Raw genomic sequence first — 21,159 nt, forward strand, 5'->3', positions numbered from 1 at the left:
TACAGAGATAGGAGCTGGGTGGGATTTTGGTTGGTACAGATTTGCTGGGTCAAACGGTCTCCTTTTGACTGTAGGAATTCTTTGGATTCTATGAAATCAATGCTAATGCTCAGATTGTCTGGTCTTTATAACATATTTCATGTGAAAATTCATGTTTTGTTGGTGGGAATTTGCTCTGTGTAAGTTAGCATTTCCTACATTACAACAGTGATTATACTTTATTGACTGCAAAGCACCTTGGGACATCCATGGCTGTGACAAACATTTAAAAGTTTATTTTGTTATTGTCACAAGCAGACACTCCAATGAAGTTACTGTGAAAAGCTCCTAGTCATCACTCCGGTGCTTGTTCGGGTACACTGAGGGAATTTAGCATAACCAGTGCACCTAACTAGCACATTTTTCAGACTGTGGGAGGAAATCGGAGCACCCAGAAGAAACCCATGCAGACAGGGGAAGAATGCGAGGCTCTACACAGTGACCAAAGTCGGGAATTGAACCTGGGTCCCTGGTGCTGTGAGGCAGTAATGTTAACCACCGTGCCACCCTGTATCAATTCAAGTTTTATTTTTTGACCAGCCTGCTTCAGGTCTTTAAGTGAACATTGAAAGCTATCCATGGATAAACGCAAAATACTGTTGATATTGAAATCTAAAACAATAACAGAAAAAGCTGGAAAATCTCAGCAAGCCTGACAGCAGCTGTGTGGAAAAAGTAGAACCAAAGTTTTGAATCTAGATGACGAAGGGTCACCCAGACTCAACGTTAGCTCTATTCTCTCTTCACAGATACTGTCAGACCTGCTGAGATTTTCCAGCATTTTTCTGGTTTTCATAGAATCATAGAAACCTTACAGTGCAGAAAGGGGCTATCTGGCCCATTGAATCTGCACTGACCACAATCCTACCCAGGCCCTACCCCGTATCCCCACATATTTACCCACTAATCCCTTTAACCTATGCATCTCAGGACACTAAGGGGCAATTTTAGCATAGCCAATCTACCTAACTCGCACATCTTTGGACTGTGGGAGGAAACCGAAGCAAACCCACGCAAACACGAGGAGAATGTGCAGACTCCACACAGACAGTGACCCAAGCTGGGAATCGAACCCAGGTCCTTGGAGCTGTGAAGCAGCAGTGCTAACCTTTGTGCTGCCAAACCAAGCCACTCTGTTTTTGTTGAAAGCTATCCCTCCATGGTGGAGAATTATTTTTTATCCCCTAAAAAATCTACTTTCTTTATAAATCTGAGAGAACATTAAAATCATTCCAAAATGTCCATGACATGAAAAGCAATAATATAGTCATGGTGTTTCCACGTAGTTAGTGTGGGGAGTGCCAGTGTTTCCTCACCCAGTGTGTTTAGGGGTGGGAGATTTGGCCAATGTCACCTTGTCCCAGGGCCACAGAAATGTAGCCATAGAACAGGACTTTAGCTGAACCAGAGCGCAGCACTGATCAAAATAGGAGATGAATGGAATGGAATATTTTCAATCAGCATTAGGGGGAGAGGAATGAGGGAGAAGCGCTGTTGTTTTCAGTGTTGGGACTGAGGGAAGGTGTGGATTGGAGACAGGCGGCCGCAGCGGACAGCTTAGGCGGCCGGGGTCCTGGCGCCGTGGCCCCGCCCCCTGTCAGTGCGCAGGCGCGGGCGCAGTCTCCTTCAGTTCGCCCTTAAAGCCGGAGAGAGAAGAGAGGCAGGTAGTGTATCCGGGGAGAGGGTAAGGGAAACCTGGTAATACAGCCGGGGCGAGGGTAAGAGAAACCCGGTAACACGCTTGGGTAATTACCGGAGAGAAAGTCAGCGAGGTAATGCACCCGGGTCGAGAGATGCGTACCCGGATAAATACGGTAATACCCGGGCTGCGGGGTAATGCTGGGGAGGGGGTCTCACCCCGAGTAAATACGGTAATGCTGCTGAGGGGAGCGGGGTCTATCCGCGAGTAAATACGGTAATATTGAGGCAGGGGAGTGGGACCTAACCCCGGGTAAATACGGTGATATTGGGGAGCGGGATCTAACCCCCAAGTAAATACGGTAATGCTGTTGAAGGGAGCGGGGTCTAACCCCGGGTAAATACGGTAATTGCTGGGGAGGGGGAGCGGTGTGACCCACGGTAAATACGGTAATAGCTAGGGTGAAAGTCAGAGAGCCGGCAGGTAATACCCGGGAGGAGAGGGCGCCTGACTTCTGGCGAAAGGGGCTCTAACCCTGGGGAAACACCCCACGTCCATCCCCTCATCCTCCCCTTGTATGCGCTGCGCAGGCGGCTCTTCGCCGCCCGTCCGCAACCTCAGCCTCAGGCTTCGGGGCCGAGCCTAGGCCCCGGGGCCGGGCTGGGCCTTTCTTTCAGCCTGAAGCCGCTGTACCCCCCCCCCCCCCAGGGAGCGATGGGTTACTCACACCCTCCCCTCGGGAGTGGGGGGTGGGTAGGTATATTTACCTCCCCACCTGGGCTGGTGTGAGACCCCCATCTCCCCGGGGCGGGCAGGCTGAAGGCCGCTCTCCCCCGGAGTGAGTCGACTCTGTAAGATGGCGCCGGGATGCGGGCCAGGCCTGAGAGAGCCGGGGGAGGGAGGGGATTTCCAGGCGATCCCTCCCTAGAGCAGCCCCACTCGGTCAAGGTGATCGCTTTGACCTCAGCATCTGGCCGGCCGCTCAGTGTAGTTGTGCATCCCCCCGCCCGAATTTCATTGAATAAAATCTCCTCTATTCATTCCCCCCCCCCCCCCCGCCTTTGCTACAATATTTTGATTTATTTCAAGCTCCAGAACACACTTTTTTTCTTAGTGAGGAGAGTTCCTGGTTTATTATTGACGACTTTTCCTGAAAGGAGGAAATTGCTGCATTGCATGGAAGGCCGACATGTGCATCTTGGGAGGCAGAATGAATGTCATTCCTTTCCTTTAGTCACGCCTTTCCTTTTATGCCCGTGCTGTGTCTTCTCATAATTGCTCTGCACAACCCACGGAAATAGTCTTTGCTGCTAAAACACTCAATTCCTTCACTGATTTACAGGAAAAATTACATCTGCAGTAGGGTTGATCTGGCTGAGGAATGTATTCCAAAGAAAATTACAGTGCAGGAACAGGCCCTGTGGCCTTTCAAACCTGCACCAACCATGCAGCCCGACTGAACTAAAACCCCCTACCCTTCAAGGGACCATATCCCTCTATTCCCATCCCGTTCATGTATTTGTCCAGGCGCCCCTTTAAAAGTCTGCTTCCACTACCTCACCTGACTTGATTTTGATCAGAAACCTTTTTATTCGTGACACTTAGGTTATAAAGCAATCATAGAACCAGAAGTGTAAAATATTTACCCGTAACCAGGCCATTTCAAATTTCTAGCTTTACTCTTAAGGTCCAGGATTATGTTTCTTGTCTTCACTGGCTGTTGAATGGTTGGGTGGGGATGAATGTGCAGTGTGTTCAGATGCAGTCTTTCCAATTATTCATGATGGCTGCACAATCTTAGTAGTGTTGTTTTCCAATTCATATGAACTTGGTGTGCAAGCTCTCTCTCTCTCTCTCCTCCCCCACCCCCCGCCAATCGTCTGCAGAGGTACATATTCAGAGCCTCTGAGGTTTGGTGAGGAAGAAATGGGATATGTTAAGTACAAATCCATATTTTCACAGACTGTCATAGTGCTGATAATAGGAATTTTCTACCAAAGAGTCAACAGTGCTGATAGGAATGTATCAAAAGGCTACCTGCTCTAGGTTAAACTAATGTTCAGCTCAGCTTATGATAAAGGTTTCTAATTTGAAATAGCCAACTTGTTTCAAAGTTGTAACTTATTTTTTGTTTTAATCATTTGGAAGTGTTAAGAAATTATTTATTGTGTACGAGTGTAGATTCTTGAGAATGTAACTTTAGCAAACCAGAATTTCCAGTTTTTATGAGCTCTATATACAAATTAAGACACAGTTTATATAGTACAAGAGAAAATTGTGTCCATGACAATGTAAATAATGTCACCTGTTTGTGTTTCTGATAGACTGGTTGAAAGTTGGGTTGAATAGTCTGTTTATCTGCTCTAAATACTGAATGTAAATTAAGATTTAATCTTTTTGATCTTATTGCTACATATATTTCATATTTGTTTTATACCCCCATTTAAAGGTTGGAATAGACTCACTTTTAAATGTGATTTGATTTATCATTGTCACATGTATTATTATAGTGAAAAGTAATGTTTCTTGTGCGCTATACAGACAAAGTGTACTGTTCATAAAGAAAGGAGGTAGTGCAAAATGTAGTGTCATAGTCATAGCTAGAGTATAGAGAAAGATTAACTTAATGCAAGGTAGTCTAATCAAAAATCTGATGGCAGCAGAGAAGTTGTTGTTCTTGTCAGTTAGTACATGAGCTCAGACTTTTATATCTTTTTCCTGACAGAAGATGATAAATGTGCGGTATCACCATAATCTTAGTTTGTGTCTAAAATGCTAACTGTTCTTCCAATCTTTGCAGTTAATAAGTCCTGCTATATTGAAGTAATGCCTTGGCCTGTCACATTTTTCACTGTGAAAAGGAAATCTAAACTCCTAGTACTCACTGTTAGTTACATGACATCAGTAAGCTTAAGAAAAAAGAGAGTTTGGTATTGACCTTAATCTTTATTTCAGAAGCTGCCTAATCATCACATTGTGGACACCTGTCCAAGTATTAAAGTTTTGAAAACAAGTACCTGATACAGGTCTAGTTTCAATCTGCTGTGACGAGCAGTTTTTCCAGCTCCTCCTTCCATATTGTCTTTTTGCTCATGATAATGGGCAAGATTTGGGTACGTTTACTCTGCGTGGGCTGGAAAAGATCATGTTCAATCCATTTATAGGATGTACCCAAATCAAACACGCATCAAACCCCTTAAGCATTTACCTTTTAATTTTTCACAAGCAAGATTGGCCTCCAAAATTTGAACTTTTACACTGATGTGCTACTTAAGTGAATTTTTGGTCTATATCAAGGTGGAGTGGAATTTGCATTTTTATTCTTTCATGGGACGTCAGTGAGGTCAGAATTTGTTGCCCTTGGACTGAGTGGCTTGCTGGGTCATTTCAGAGGGCACGTTGTTGAGAATCTGGAGTCCCATGTAGACCAGACCAGGTGTTTCCTTCTCTAAAGGGCATAGGTGAACCAAATGGATATTTACAACAGTGGTTTTATGGACACCATTGCTGAAATTAACTTTCGGTTCCAGATTTTTTGTTAATTGAATTGTGGGATTTGAATCATGCTCCTATACTCTGGGCTTCTGGATCACTAATTTAGTGCCAGTACCAATGGACCACCATCTCTCCTGAATTGGCTCTTTAAAAGAGCTGACATGTGGACTGACTGGTCTCTTTCTGGGCTGTATTTTGATTCCTACGTTTATTTGGTAGCGCTGCTAGCAAGAGTTAATGGTAAGCAGAGTAAAGCTTGTTGTCCGTTGGTAGGCACTAACCATCCTACAGCTAGGAACTGTTCATGTAACTACTTGGATCAGATGCTAAAACGATCAGTTTCTGTCACCAGTAATGCATTAATTGCATAAATTAGCTGCAACTAAGTGACCCTTGTAAGTACATTTCAAATTTGCTATCCTCAGTATTGAACATCTGTCAAGTGTGATTATGCACAATATGACATTTAATACAAAGATGCTGTTGGCTACACTCAAACTGAATGCTTTGAGTCTAACATCAATAAAACAGTACAATTATTTAGACACCTTGCTGCACTGTTTTTTGAAGTTGGAAACTGTCACAACTTTTCCCAGTCTTGTTTCTGTAGTTTCTGTTATATAATATCTTCGTAAGTGAGTAATTCTTAATCGTGGACTTTTTGGAAATCATAAAGCAGGACACGACAGGGAGAAAATGTGACAGTGATTGGGTGATGCAGACCTTGGTATTTAAAACCCTCTGAATTAACATTTTTAAGGAAGGAAGACTGAGGAATGGACTTGATTTCAGTGCAGTAGATGCAGAATGACATGATTTGACTTTAGTAGGAATATAAGAGCTCAGATCAGTGTGGACTATATAATTAAGATAGAAATAAGGGCCCCTGGGGAGGAAGGAAGGAAGAAGAGGCTTAGGGGATTTGGTGCCGGAAGAGTTGGCTGTCAGGCAAAACATTTACTTTATTCTGATGGAAGATTGGGTCTTTACTGGGAGCTGTATCTGGTGCATCTTAGTTTTCAGTCTGTATGCCAGTTCTATTTTGTGTCCATGTGGCATCCTTGGCAATTTGGATTCATTTAATCTGTCTCCATTACTGCATTTGTTTGCTTTCATAAGGGGGAGCAAGTCTCAGGTTCATGTTCCTTTTGCAATGTTTGTGGTAATTTTCAAATCTGGATTGCAAATGAAACAAACTTTTGGTTTTACCTCTTTCTGCCTGAGTTTAATTGAATGTGAAACTTCCTCATTTTCAGTCCTAGCACTGAGACCGTTCCGCTATACCGTACACTGGTTAGGATTTTAAATCTTTCTTGTACCTGTCCAGTCATGGTTAACTGGATTTGAAAAGCGTCCCTTATTGATTTGTCGGTAATGAAGCAAATTAAAAGCAGGTTACTCAACATCTTAGCTGCAATTTCTTTCCTAGGTCCTCTGATTACCCTTCACAACAAATGGTCCCTCCTCCGAAGGTGAAGAAAAACCTGTATTTTCTGTTGTATGGTATAGGAATAAGTGAAATACATTGAGAGCAATGTTTTTGCACAGGACTTGATTTTTTTTGCTCAAGCAAAGTGGCATCAGGCCTTATCCCATGACAGTCGTGGTCGTAATTGGTGCACTCGTATGTTTCAGTTGTGCTTAATCAATATCTACATTGGCCACACCTTTGTCAGTTTTTTTATATGTTCTATGATTTGGCATTGTTGGGGATTAGCATTTGATGGACCTAATGGTCGTCTCTTTGTTTTTGCTTGTTGGCAGTTGCTTCACTGCATGTGGTGATGTAAGTGTGCAGACAAGGATGCAAGCTTTATTATTGAATAAAACCCACACTTTGTATATAGATCTTTTGCAAATATTGAAATAGTGAACTTTAGCCCATTTTTGAAGCCGGTGATAAAGTCTAGAATTTACAAGCATGTTCTTGCAGTGAAGTACGGGGACAGTAATATAAGATTGAAGGTGTTTTGAAGAATTGCACAGGATGTATATTCATCGTATACCAGCATACGGAAACCATGCATTGTGCATTGTGTGTTGTTGCTTTGCCCCCTTTGGTTTCCATGCCCTGGATTTTTTTTACTGAGGTGTTTAATCAACAGGGATCATAAGTTGCTTCATGCTTCTGTGCGACCATCTCTCTGTCTCTCTCTCTCTCTCTCTCTCTGTTCCCCAACACAGCTGGGTTATGCAATGTGAGCAGAACAGACCATCTGTCTTTGCAATGTTATTGGTAGCATATGGCTATGTTTGAGGGATAGAATGATAGAAGATTGCAGAGAAAGTTAATGGTTGGCAATATTTTTACGCAATGAACAACATGCAGAGGTGCATGGAAAATTTTCTGTATTGGGCAGGATTCAACTAACTGCAATCACAAACTTGCACTACTGGGGAAGAGGAAACACATTAGGATTTAAAACTATAATTTTAATGTTTAAAGTAAACAATTCCATTCTGGCCTGGTAGTTGAATTTTGTTTACTTTCTATCCATCGGCATTCTGGCGCCTTGCAGGGGTTCGTTACATTGGTATTATGTGAAATTTGTAAGTTTCTATGAAGCCTTGTGACTAGTGGACTGTGTAGATGTGACATGATAGTTCTTTTCCTTTTAAAGTATTATGGCTGTATGATCAAATCTTAACCAAAGGTAATATATCTTAATTAAGGTAATATTTACATTTTATTTGCCTAGTAGTGAAGCGTCATAAAAGCCACTTAGCAAATATTTGTGTGCTGCTCCCTCAGGAGCAAAGGACAATATTTTAATGTGTTAGGTTACTGGTAGGTATTTTCAGAATAACCGAGATGTCTATTTGATTATTCCAACAACAAGATGGTTAGTATTGAGATGCTGAGGTTAACGTGACTTATTTTTCTCAGTGTAAAGGGTTACGGGAAAAGGACAGGAAAATGGATGAGAGGAATGTTGGATCAGCCATGATCCTGTTGAATGGCGGAACAGGCTCAAGGGGCTGAATGGCCTATTCCTGTTCCTATTTCTTATGGTCTTTCTTGATGAATGTAAACACTTAAGTGGAAGCTTGAAAGTTTATCACTAAATCCTGATGGGCCTTTCGACTTGGCAGGAATTGGTTAGGATAGTTCATAGTTTTTTTTTTAAAAAGCTAATAATTGTGGTTGGTTCTGGCCTTTCTCTACTCAGTGTGTAATATTGATTCCATGATGGCTATGTGCAGACTCTGCTTTCCCCAGATTACAGAAATATTGATGGTGCAGTGCAGGGAGAGGAAGCTGTTTGACCTATCATGTTTGTGTTGCGCCTTTGCTTGGACAACCCAAAACAAATCCCATACCCATCCCTGTCATTCTCTTTTTAAAATACTTAAACTGATTTGAGAATATTCAAGGATTGAAGGTTCACATTTGGCTGTTTGAAACTGATTTAACAGTGGATCTGGATGCATTGCCAGGGTTTGCTGCATTCCCAATTCTGAAAGTTGGGGTTTCAGACTTCCTTCTGGAAATAAGCCATGCTTTCAGTTACTTGAATCTGATCATTTAATTAGATTATGATTGATCTGATACTTCCCTTCATTTACCTGAATTTGTTCCATATTCTTTAGTTGCCTTAACTAACAAAGGCCTATTTTTCTCAGTGTTGATGTTTTTGAGTCTTGTCAGCTGTTTTAAACGAGTGCCCTGGGTTCCCATGACTCTTGACATGAAGCAGTGCTTTTTGACATTGTTCTTGGCCTAGCTCTAACCTCCAGATGATGTTCCCCTGTTCTGGATTGTCCTCCATGTGAAAAATCCTTTCTCAATCTGCCCTACTAAATCCTTTAATTGTAAATACCCCAATGAGATTATCCATTAATGTACTCTGACAAAGGGTCACCCAGACTCGACATTAGCCCTGTTTGCTCTCTCCCCAGGTGCTGTCAAACCTCCTGAGATTTTCCAGCATTTTCTGCTTCAGATTCCAGCATCTGCAATAATTTGCTTTTATCACTCATTTAATCTGCTGTACTTGAGGGAACTACTGCCTACCCCACGCAAATTGTCTTTCAATGTATCTTTACAGATACCTATTGTGAATTTTTTGTGTCTGATTGTGAGGTAATTCATGAAAGCTTACCTTCTAAACTTTGTTCCTTGCCTGAGGTGCGGGGGTCCTCAGTTTAAAATCACCACCAGTTGGCGCTCTGCCCTCATAAAGAAGTCATGATGTGGGTATGCCGGCGTTGGACTGGCGTAAACACAGTAAAAAGTCTGACAACACCAGGTTTTAGTCCAACTGATTTATTTGATAATAGACTCACAAGCTTTCGGGGTTAGTCCCTTCGTCAGGTCATTCACCTGACGAAGGGACTAACCCCGAAAGCTTGTGAGTCTATTATCAAATAAATCGGTTGGACTAAAACCTGGTGTTGTCAGACTTTTTACTCATAAGGAAGAGCAGCTCATGGTCGTCAGGGGTCATGGTGACTTTACCTTTATTTGTTAAACTGGTTTCGGCTATACTTACTGTTAGTGAAGACGAAGTTAATTTTAACTCTTTCAACTGTTGCATGTTAGTTGTGTTAAGTGGTCTTTGAGTAATTTCCCTGGGCATTTCCTAGATCAAGCTGTGCAGTTTAGTAATTTTGCTTTTGGGTGGTAATCTCTTTAGCTTAAAAGAAAGAAAATGTTAGGAATACTCCGCAGCTTCACTACCATCCTTGGTGAACGAAATAGTTTTGATTTGGGTCTGCAAACTTTAGTCAGAAGTCTAAAATGGTTTAGATTTAGAGCAAGTGAAAGTGGGAGGATGGGGAAAAGGCCTGTGATATTTTATTGATGTATATTTCTTTACAGATATAATGGCTGTACCTCCATCATATGCAGACCTGGGCAAGGCGGCCAGGGATATTTTCAACAAAGGCTACGGTACGGTATTTCTACTGTCAACGTTTTGGAAAATATACCTTTAATTTCTAAATGTGTTTACCCTGTTTGTGCTTTCTCATTTACAGTCCAAATCAGTTCACATCTTGAAACTCTGGCTGTAATTGACTAATCAATTTCTGCACACTTTTTTCTGTTTTCTCATTTTTTTAATAGATTTCCTCAATACTTACCTAATTTCTTTGTGAATTGTTGCGTATTGGTCACTTCTGGTAAAGTGGTCCAAAGTCCCTGATAACCTTACCTTTTTATTCTTCCAGTGATTGTTTCTGTTCTGTAACCACCAGTTTGTAGAAATTGTCTTTCATTATTGATCCTCTGGTCATAGAATCCCTACAATGCAGAAGAGGCCATTCAGCCCATCGAGTCTACACTGACAACAATCACGTCCAGGTCCTATCCTCATAACCCATGTATTTATCCTGCTAATCTCCCTGACGCTGAGGGTAATTTAACATGGCCAGTCAACCTAACTTGCACAACTTTGGACTGTGGGAGGAAACTCCACACAGTCACTTGAGGCAAGAGTTAAACCTAGGTCCCTGGTGCTGTAATGCAGCAATCCTTTGGTCAGGGTGGTTCAGTTTTATCCCCACCTATGTGAGGTGTGGCTGTCTCTTCGTGACTGTTTCTAGTCAGCAATGATTGCTCTGTCACAGCAGAATGGGCAAGTTTCTTTAATAGTAAAATAAAGGACTTGGTTAAATATTTTGGTTGATCAGCAGAAAAGTGAAAATGTGGAATTTGGTGTGCATGCACTTATGCCATTCTCTAGATCGTGCAATGCCTACACTGCGGAATGAGGCCATTCGGCCCGTTGAGCCTGCACTGACAATCCCACCCAGTCCCTATCTCTGTAATCCCATGTATTTACCCTGCTAATCCCCTTGACATTAAGGGGCAATTTAACATGGCTGATCGACCTAACCCACACATCTTTGGACTGTGGGAGGAAACCCACGCAGACATGGAGTCTTGTCAGATTATGATAGCCACTATCCACTGGTGTCAAATTAGAAATCCAGGTGTGGCTGTAATAGATTTGAGCATGTAATATGAATTCTTGTTTGTGTCCGCCTGTTGGTGAAATGATGAAATAAATAAGATTGGATGAGTATTTTTTTGGTTGTTGTTGTGTTTTACTTCCCAATGGATAGTTAAATATATGCAAGTGCAGTATTTCCCTGTGATGTACGAGTGTATGCAAGATATTTAAGACTAAAATTACTGCTTGTAGCTAAAATGGTATGATGATAGTCTGAAATATCTATAGCACACAGTTAGGATATAAATGTCAAGAGTTATCCATACCAGTGAATGGCAGCGAAACAATCCAAAACCAAAACTTTGCCAGTTGGTGGACTGTTTACGATGATTCTACTTTGAATGTGTAATTGGTATCAGGTGCACGCTCCCATCACTCGAATACTCCAGGTTTCAATGCTGCTTGAGCAGTTTTCCCATTGTTGTGCAATCTGCTTCTCAAATATGCCACCTCTGCTAAACCTGTGGACATGGCTTTGTGGTATGTGACACAAAGTTGGTGCTTTCATCAATTCTGTGTCACACGCTGCTCTACAAATGCCGCTTTCAGCCTTGTCTCAGTCCTCCTGCTCACCAATTCTAGTCACTTCTGAAGCAAAAAGATAGAAATTTTAAAATGTAATTTCAATAAAATGGCACTGGGAAGTTATGTACAGGCAAGTCTATGGACCAGCTACTAACTGTCCTGCAGACAACATTCACATCAAGGATGCTAAGCTCATGTAGTTCAAGACTGTCAGTCAGACTGTACCGCTGACCAAAGATTGGTAAACGTTTCTTTTTTTAAATAGACATCAGCCATCACTCTTTGAACAGCTTTTAAGGATGGGTTGGTGCAGACCCAAAGTAAATTTGCAATGTAAATTAAGATCCATGTCTCGAACCAGTTTTGAAGCACAAACCTCTTGCGCAGAGTCTCACCAATCTGGTTTCAGTATGAACTGTAACTCCGGATTTGGATTAACCAAACTAACTGTTAGTGCACCTTTCCCACCTTGCCTGGCATTAATATTTCTGACTACCTACACTTTTACACTTCAGGGTAAACTATCTTAAACTCTCAATACATCTGCATACATTTAAACACAGTAAGAAATCTCTCAACACCAGGTTAGAATCCAACCAGTTTATTTGATAGTAATTTCTTAAGCTTTCGGAAATGGTGTTCCTTTGTCAGGTGTGTGGAAGGTTCTGATTGGAGAAGGGCATATAAAGTCACACACATTGACACTGTGTGGGTTTACTATCAAATAAACTGGTTGGTCTCTAAGTTGGTGTTGTGAGACTTCTTACTGTGTTTATGCCAGTCCAACGCCGGCACCTTTACCTTATATTTAAACATCCATTAGAGGGAAGTAAAACACTGCAATGATCCAAAAGGTACTCAGCCGCCATGATATTTTATCATGTCACCGAGCACGTATGCGCATTGTGCAAATGGAAATTAATATTGCATGGCTGTGTCCATAACTAATAATCAGCCACATCTGATTTCCAGTTGGTCACATCTGCATATTAGCTAATGTATTGGTTAACACTTCCTATTGGTGGCACTGTGTGTTGAGTGCAGCATTTTGGGCCAAGTTTAGAAGAGCTTATTAGCCTGCTGTGTAGGTCAGTAATGCCCTTGTAACACAGGTGGTTCCTGTTTAGATTCACAATATTATGACCATTCATAATGTGAAAGTATTGTGTGTGTGTAAAACCCCTTTGCTATACTCGTTCTGCAATATAAATTGAGATATTACTGCCAATGAGAAGGGGCACAATTATGCAGTGGTTACAACAGATAAAAAGATAATTTACTAAAACCTGCTGGCTGGATAATCAGGTGAACCTTTGTAAGATATTTAGAAACATGTAGTGTTAGCGAGTATAATAAAGTGCTCTCAGCATTCCACCCAAAGGATTCACGTGGTGTTTATGCTCCATACCTAACCCTGAGAACATATCCTGCTGTTTATTTTTTTCTTCCTTTGGTTATCTGGCTCCTCTCTTAAATACATCTTTGCTATTATGGAGTGAGTTCGATATTCTAACCAGATCAGGGGAACCTGGATACCCTATTGGATTTAAAGTCCGTCATGTTTATGGCAACTCATTCTGGTCTCCAAGTAGAAATCTCATTTTGTCTACTCTATCAAACAATTTCTGCCCTGTTAAATCACCACTTTAGTTGCCTCCTCTTCAGAAAAGAGCCCTAGTCTGTTCAGTTTTTCCTGATGGGTATAGCTTTTAGTTATTGTATAATTCTAGTACTTTATAAAACGTATTGCTTGTGGAGTTGTATGTTCTACCTGTGTCTGTGTGGGTTTCCTCTTGGTACTCTGGTTTCCTCCCATGCTCCAAAGATGTGCTGGTTAAGTGGATTGACCATGCTAAGTTTCCTCCCTAGATGAGGTGGAATAGCCAAGGTAAAGGTTGGAGGGGGGGAGAGTGTGAGTGGTAGCGATGCTCTTTTGGGGAGTAGGTGCAGACTTGATGGGCTAAATGGCTTCTTTGTGCTGTATGGATTCTATGGTGTTGTAGTGAATACACAATCTATACTTCAGTCACTTAATTCTTACAGCTTCAATGATGGTACCTTACTAACTTCACCCATTTATATGCTGTTAACAGAAATGTTTTTATAGGATAGATTTGAGTTAGTATCGATTCCGCTATACAGAGTGCGAATGCACCTTTATTAAACATGACTTTTCTGTTCTCTAGGTTTCGGTTTGGTAAAGCTTGAAGTGAAAACCAAGTCTCACAGTGGAGTGGTGAGATCAATTAATGTTTATCCACACTCTGGTATTTTAAATGTTTGGATCCTGTAGTTCCAGTGGGGAAAATGTTTTTTTATTAGGTGTCACCTCTATTTTATTGAATAATTTTTAGAGGAACCAATCAATAGCCTGTATTCTGAATCATGAGGGGGTTAGACAGAGTGGTTAGGGACTAACTGTTCCCATTGGTGGGAGGATAGACTACATCTGTTAAAAGATGAATAACGAAAAAGCCTAAGGCAACATCAAGAAAATCTTCCTTCTGCAGCAAGTTAGATTTGGGAATATGCAGTGTGAAATTGTGGTGGAGGCAGATTCCGTCATGGCTTCTAAAAGGTAATTGGGTAATTATCTGCAGAGAGAGAGAACTTGTGAGGCAATAGGGATAGAGCAGGGACGGGGGACTGAGTTGCTGTGGTAGAGAGCTGACACAGACACGAAGGGGCAAATGCCTGCCTCTCGACTGTAAGCATTTTTTTGATTCTGTTCTATATCTGACAGTTCGTGCTCTGATTTTTGAGCTCAGGTTGGTTCAGAGCAATGATGTGACAACATTGAAACAAATGCGTTCTGGAACATTAAACGTTTGCATAGTGATTGTGATTTGATGTTTCAGTTTGGGGTTTGCCCCAAAATTGGAGTGCGGTATGTACAGAGAAGCAACGCCTTGAGAAGGCAGTGTAGTCAGCTATGAAGGCTGCTTAACCTAAATGGCACCGTTTTCATTTGGTGGAAAGTCCTAACCTCATTCTTTTGAGACCACTGAGATCCTGGCAATATCTCACCTGTATTGTGGCACAGTAATGAACGTGGATAGATCACTGCTCATTCTGTTGGTCAACTGTTTGCCTCTCAATACTTAACAAGTTTAATCTGAGTGTATTGGAATATGTGTGGGGTGTAGCAGTTCTTGCTATTTTAATGGGAAATAAATAGAAACATGCATTCACTATGCAACCATTTCTTTATTGATGTTGTGCCTCAAGTTATGTAGAATTCTTTTGGCGGCAAAATATTTTGTGTAGTTATTTGTTCCTCGTGAGCTCTGTCCCACCCCATCAACATGACTGTTAAGTATCCAATACAGAAATGCAATTTTTCTAACGTGCTTGGCACCTTGAATTGGATGCCTATTTTGGGACTGGTTGATCTCTTAGCAACCCTAATAATCATCTTTTGATATGCCATGTACATCACATGGCTCCTGGAACTAGTACTATGATATAAGGAACCTGCCCTGCACTACTTTGGATGCAAGGATTAGCACTTTTATCAGATGGTCTGTTACCTTTGATAGGAGCTCGTAACACAGTTATATGATTGCCATTCTGCTTTGCAGCCTGCTTAGCCACATTATTTTGGTCAGGTTCAGACAGAGCACTCAATTTGCTCATTCTCAGAGGGCAGACTTGGAGATTAATGCAGTCTGACTGCCTTAATGCTACATTTCTGCTGACGCTGAAACATGTTCTGTTATAAGAAATATTTATTAGTAGCAAATGATGCTTGTCAAAATTTACATGCAGTAAAACATGGCTCTGCTTGTCATAGTTCTAGTGTGACTTCGATACATATGTTACTGTTGCTAGAAACCATAGATTAAGTAGTTATTCAGAATAATGAACAGCTGATGAGTGAGTGGTGAAATGATGTGTACAAAGCTGTAATTTAAAGAATTTTACTTATTTGAGTTTGTGATACAATTAAGTTTGTGTGCATTGTCGGTTGAATCTTAATAGCCAAATGATAATTGAAATGTAGTACCCCTTGTCAACACATTTCTGTGCAAAAATGCAGTCAGTTGTTACTTTTTGGCCTGTTAATTACTGCAATGACTGTGTGTGCCCTCTCCCCCAACTTAAAACTTTGCTGCTCAGCCTATCCCCTGAATTTGTTAGCACAGATACTTGCAGCTCTTTGGTGAACTGCCTAAAGTTCCATTATTATAGGATCCTCAGTAGTGAATCCTGTCCACGTGCAGTTACATATAGAAGTTGTTGGACTGTAACAGGAACAGGACCCACACAGACCCTCCCCCCCAGTGCTTATAGGGCTGCTGAAACTATCCAAGTGGAGATCAGCTAAATATTAGGAATTCAATCTAAATTGTGTTTTTTTTTAAAAACTGCTTTGAAATATTTGAGATGCATTGAGGTGAGATACAATTACAAGTCTGTTTTTGTCACCATTGTTTTATAATGGGGGGAGGGGTGTGATTCTCTTATATAATGATGGATAAATCTATAAAGTCTAAAATGACATCTATTTATAAATAAGCTAAACTCTTGTTTGAATTTTGTGTGCTTAAAGACAGCCATAAGTAAATTGACGTGGGTAGATGTCCCATATATTTACAAGTAAATGAAATGTGAGTGTGGAGGGTACTAATTTTCACTCCTCCCGTTCTCAAAATTGACAGGAATTCACAACTTCGGGTTCATCAAACACTGAAAGCGGTAAAGTATCTGGAAGCTTGGAAACCAAATACAAGTGGTCTGAATATGGCCTCACATTTACAGAGAAGTGGAACACTGATAACACTTTGGGCACAGAAATTGCAATTGAAGATCAGGTAACCTTTTAACCATGTGGCAGATCAAAATCTAATGCTGTATTTTAGCTCCTGCAGATTGAGTGGAAAACGGATGAAGAATGCAAGATTGTGCAACTAATCTGATAGTGCCAGTTTGTAAATTAGCACTGTATGGCTCACTAGATATTTAAGTGTATTTGTGGAAGAACCCAAGTACTCTGTAATTTTCATCGTTAAAATAATGAGCAGTTAATCTTTACATCCATCATCCAACTGTTTTAAAGTAACCTTTGCGATATTAGATGAGACAGAAATTTGTTGTGGTTGCATTTAGCTCTAAAGGAATAACATCATGCATATTGAACTGTACACTGAAACACTTGTTTTCTTCTTCCTTTACCAGCTTGCCAAAGGTCTGAAATTGACATTTGACACCACCTTCTCACCTAACACTGGGTAATTATAGTGGTTTAAAAATGGGCAGGTTGTTTTGGGAACTGATTTGCTCATACATTGGATACTAAATTGTCCCCATTTTGCCTCCTCAGCAAGAAGAGTGGCAGAGTGAAGACTGCCTACAAGCGTGAATATGTCAACCTGGGCTGCGATGTAGATTTTGACTTTGCAGGCCCCGCGATCCACGCTTCAGCAGTTGCTGGTTATGAAGGATGGCTTGCTGGTTATCAAATGTCCTTCGATACGGCCAAATCAAAACTGACCCAGAACAACTTTGCAGTGGGCTACAAAACTGGAGACTTCCAATTGCACACTAACGTGTAAGTTGTGCTGGTGGTATGATACTTGGTTTCATATTCACTTTAACTCTGGTTTGCTCGATTTTATTTTTGCTAATTTTGGTCTCACAGTGCCAGGACCTGGGTTCATTTCCAGCCTTGGGTCACTGTCTGTGTGGAGGTTGCATGTTCTCCCTTTGTGTGGATTTCCTCCATGTGCTCCCGTTTCCTCCCACGGTCTGAAAGATGTGCTGGTTAGGTCTATTGGGTGTGCTAAATTCTCCCTCAGTGTATCCAAACAAATGCCTGTGTATGTCGATTAGGGGATTTTCACAGTAACTTCATTGCAGTGTTAATGTGAGTCTAATTGTGACATTAATAAACTTTAAACTTATTAAGAGTGAATACACTTAGTCTGTGCAACGTAAATATCTTCTCAAATAATAGAATTTTTATTTCACTGCTTTGGATCAAGCTTGAGACACCCAAACCAAATGTTTATTTTAAGGTGTGGTTTAAATCTTCAGGAATGATGGTGCTGAATTTGGAGGTTCCATCTACCAGAAGGTGAGTGAAAACCTGGATACAGCTGTAAATCTTGCCTGGACTGCAGGTAACAACAGTACCCGCTTTGGCATTGCTGCTAAGTACCAGCTCGACCCTACTGCTTCCATTTCTGTGAGTGCCACTTTCTTTATTCTGCTCATGAGAATTTCAATGCTTTCTGATATTCTTTGGTGTGTATTACTGATTTCCACTAATATATTTCAGGCAAAAGTCAATAACGCCAGCCTAATTGGAATAGGTTACAGCCAAATTCTGAGGCCAGGTAGGTTTCCATTCGTTTTGTTACATTTGTTTGAAGACCATGATGATGGGTAGTTCATTGAACTGTAAAGTGTTTATAGAAGCTGTGAATTCTTACACTTTCAACCAGATTGAGATTAAAGGTTCCTGTAGATTGCAGTGCATTCATTAGATTCAGTGGTTACTATTTCTTACACCTGACAATGTTCTGTTAGATACTTGGCAAAAACAGGACTTGAGAATCTTGACTACCTAATAAGGCAGAGACAGTATCTGGAGTTAAAGCAAAATACTATGGATGCTGGAATGTTTCGAATCTGGATGACCGTTCGTCAGAGCAGCATCTGGGATCCTTCGAATGAGCCGATTAATACAGCTTGAATGATTCCAAGTGCAGCTGATGACCAGGAAAATTCTTGCCTAAACCTTTATTATAAATACAATGTCTCTAAACCCGTTAAGGTTAAATACCTTCAATCCAGGTTCTAAATCTTTGCAGGAAAAATTATCTCAAATTGAATGGGTATGGTCAGCACAACTAATGTGTGGCAGTTATATTGGGTGGGATTCAACAAGGTTGCTGAAGGGCAACTTGACACGTCCCATTCCAACTGATTTATCTTCCATGTTACTGCAGGTCCCTGCTATTACCTGTAAGTTGAAGTTTGTTTCGTATATCTCTGGAGCATAGGAGACTGAGGGGTGATCTTACAGAGGTCTGTAAAGTAACGAGGGGCACAGATCAGCTAGATAGTCAATATCTTTTCCCAAAAGTAGGGGTGTCCAAAACTAGAGGGCAGGGGTTTAAGGTGAGAAGGGAGGGATACAAAAGGGTCCTGAGGGGCATTTTTTTTTTTTACACACAGCGTGGTGTGTCTGGAACAAGATGCCAGAGGTGGTAGTAGAAGTGGGTACAATTTTTGTCTTATAAAAAGCATTTAGACATTACATGGGTAAGATGAATATAGAGGGATGTGGGCAAATGGGACTAGCTTAGAGGTTTAAAAAAAAGGCATGGACAAGTTGGGCCAAAGGACCTGTTTCTGTGCTGTAAACGTCTATGACCGCTCTATAATTCTACATTGATGCGAGTGAAACAGGCTGATCACTACCTAATTTCTGATTTTTCCTCTGCTTGTCTTAAAGTGGAGGAAAGAAGGGCTCAAACTAGATCATGATTTGCAGATCTTTTTACTGGTCTGGTCATGGTTGGATTACTTTGAATTGTCATTAAACAAAAAACATTTAAAGCTTCTGCTGTGAAGGTCCATGCCATTGAGGCACTGATTAGTTCTGGTTCCTGCTTAAGATTAAGCTGTGGATGGTTTTGGCCAAATTGGATCTTGAAGGAAGTGAGTCCAGTATACCTTAATATTTCTAACCACCTCCAATTTGTCCACTGCAGGTATAAAACTCACTCTGTGTTCCCTAATTGATGGAAAGAGCATCAATTCTGGCGGTCACAAACTTGGTCTGGGTCTTGAATTGGAAGCTTAAGAAATGCACCTTTTATCTTCGATGACAAAGGGATATCGGAAGAAAGCAGCATTTGGCCATAACATGTAATTTCAACTTGACCAATGGGCTTTTCTGGAAAGGAAGTTTCAATTCAACCACGTACCTGTATTTTTAGTACTTTAAAACTGTAATAATTGTTTTTGAGTGAAATTGGTTATCTAGAAGGTGATACAGAAGTCATATGTCACTCATTTATACATAATTTAAACATGTATTTAACTGTTAATACAACAGTCCTAATAATGGAATAGGCCTTTACAAAACTCAAGTCGTGACTGCATGTTTCCTGGTTTAATGTCTATTTTGAGACGTTGTGCTGTGTCAGTTCACCTACAGTTGGATAAATTGAAGTTATCCAAGTTGCAATTAAATTTTATGGAATCTGTGTATAGCAAAAAGAAAAATCACAACTATTTTCGGTATCCCAAACCCATACAGTTGATGCTGAATAAAGAGAATCAAATACAGTGTGTTGTTTTATCCCTTTCCTCTTCATGTAACTTTTGAAGGTGCTTACTGCTGTGCACGCTTCTCCCAGGGAGCAATGGGTCAGTTTGATGCACTTTATGGTGGCTGTGGAAGATTTTTGTGGACTTGGTTTGCATTTCCTTCACTTTTGCTCAATTGTATGTACACAACACCTCATACACACCAACTGCTCCACATTGAGTTTACTGCAACTTCCTTAGTTTATCCAGGGGATTAGTGCAAGACCTGTCTCTGGTGTAGAATGGTCACCACCAATGTATAAGATGATACTGGCCCCCACAGTATCTAATAGGCATATGGTGTTTTCAGAACAGAAAGGATCCCCACACGCATCAGAGAGACAGGTGCTGAGCCACTGTGAGAATGTTGAAAAATTACCAGGAAATAGGTGGAAGAAAGGTTAAAGTTGGAAAGTCAGGAGGGCGTCTGTGTAGGGCTGACAACTGTAGGCTGTCTCACCGTTGGTGTGGAAGAGATAATGTCAGACAGTCAGAGGATTGAAGTGATGGTGTAGTGGCTTCCTGTCACATATCCAGTTTACCTCTTTATTTCTCTGTGCTTAGCTGCATTGACTGTTTAAAATTCTGTGTAATATCATTTGCTTAGGAGAAGAAGCTGAGCAAATTAGTGTTTAAAATAGTCTGGTTCAGACAGTTTGTACACCGGAGACTTTAAAGTAGGTGCAGAAATTAATGAAGAATACCTTCGTCACTTCATTAAATTCAGGTAACATTTAACATATTTGAAAACTGGGCCCAGACATTGTGAGACCAAATATATCAATAAGCGTGAATTTGCTTGTTTTTTTAAAAAGTGATGTTAACAAACTTTCTGGTCTTTTTCTTACAGTTGGTCTGTGCGTGGAAAGCTTTTGATGAGGTTCCATGTTTGTGATAGTTAAAGTGAGTAGACAGGAAGATGAGGTATGGCAGATAGTGTTTTTTCTAAAAAAAAAACTATTAGCCTATATCAGTCTTACTAATCTTGCATTGTGTAGATTTTGCTTTCAATCCTAATTCAACATTTGTTCTATTTTATGACCCCATCCTTTTGGCGAAAATCATTCAATTTGAATTAATATTAAGTTCAGGTGTTTTACAACAAAGCTGAAGTCATATACCAATCTTTTCTTATACTTTCATTTGGGATGCCATTGTATCTCCATCTTCGATACTTTATTT

At 40.8% G+C, this 21,159-nt stretch overlaps 1 protein-coding gene across 2 annotated transcripts; it reads left to right on the plus strand.

Moving 5' to 3' along the window:
• The first annotated feature begins 1,637 nt into the window (after positions 1-1,637).
• On the plus strand, positions 1,638-19,956 carry LOC145360580 (non-selective voltage-gated ion channel VDAC2). 2 transcript variants are annotated; one of them, XM_080215908.1, is made up of 9 exons: positions 1,638-1,703; positions 9,996-10,067; positions 13,842-13,891; positions 16,317-16,469; positions 16,834-16,886; positions 16,979-17,206; positions 17,692-17,842; positions 17,936-17,993; positions 19,377-19,956. In XM_080215908.1, exons 2-9 carry the CDS (start codon positions 10,001-10,003, stop codon positions 19,466-19,468), a joined length of 852 nt encoding a protein of 283 aa, XP_080072034.1. In that variant the 5' UTR covers positions 1,638-1,703; positions 9,996-10,000; the 3' UTR covers positions 19,469-19,956. The 2 variants fall into 2 exon arrangements, with proteins under 2 accessions (XP_080072034.1, XP_080072035.1); XM_080215909.1 differs by lacking the exon at positions 1,638-1,703 and adding an exon at positions 1,716-1,811.
• Positions 19,957-21,159: the final 1,203 nt, after the last annotated feature.

Source organism: Carcharhinus amblyrhynchos, chromosome 31 (assembly GCF_965287045.1).
Source record: "Carcharhinus amblyrhynchos chromosome 31, sCarAmb.v2.hapA, whole genome shotgun sequence".
In the NCBI taxonomy this organism is placed as follows: domain Eukaryota; kingdom Metazoa; phylum Chordata; class Chondrichthyes; order Carcharhiniformes; family Carcharhinidae; genus Carcharhinus; species Carcharhinus amblyrhynchos.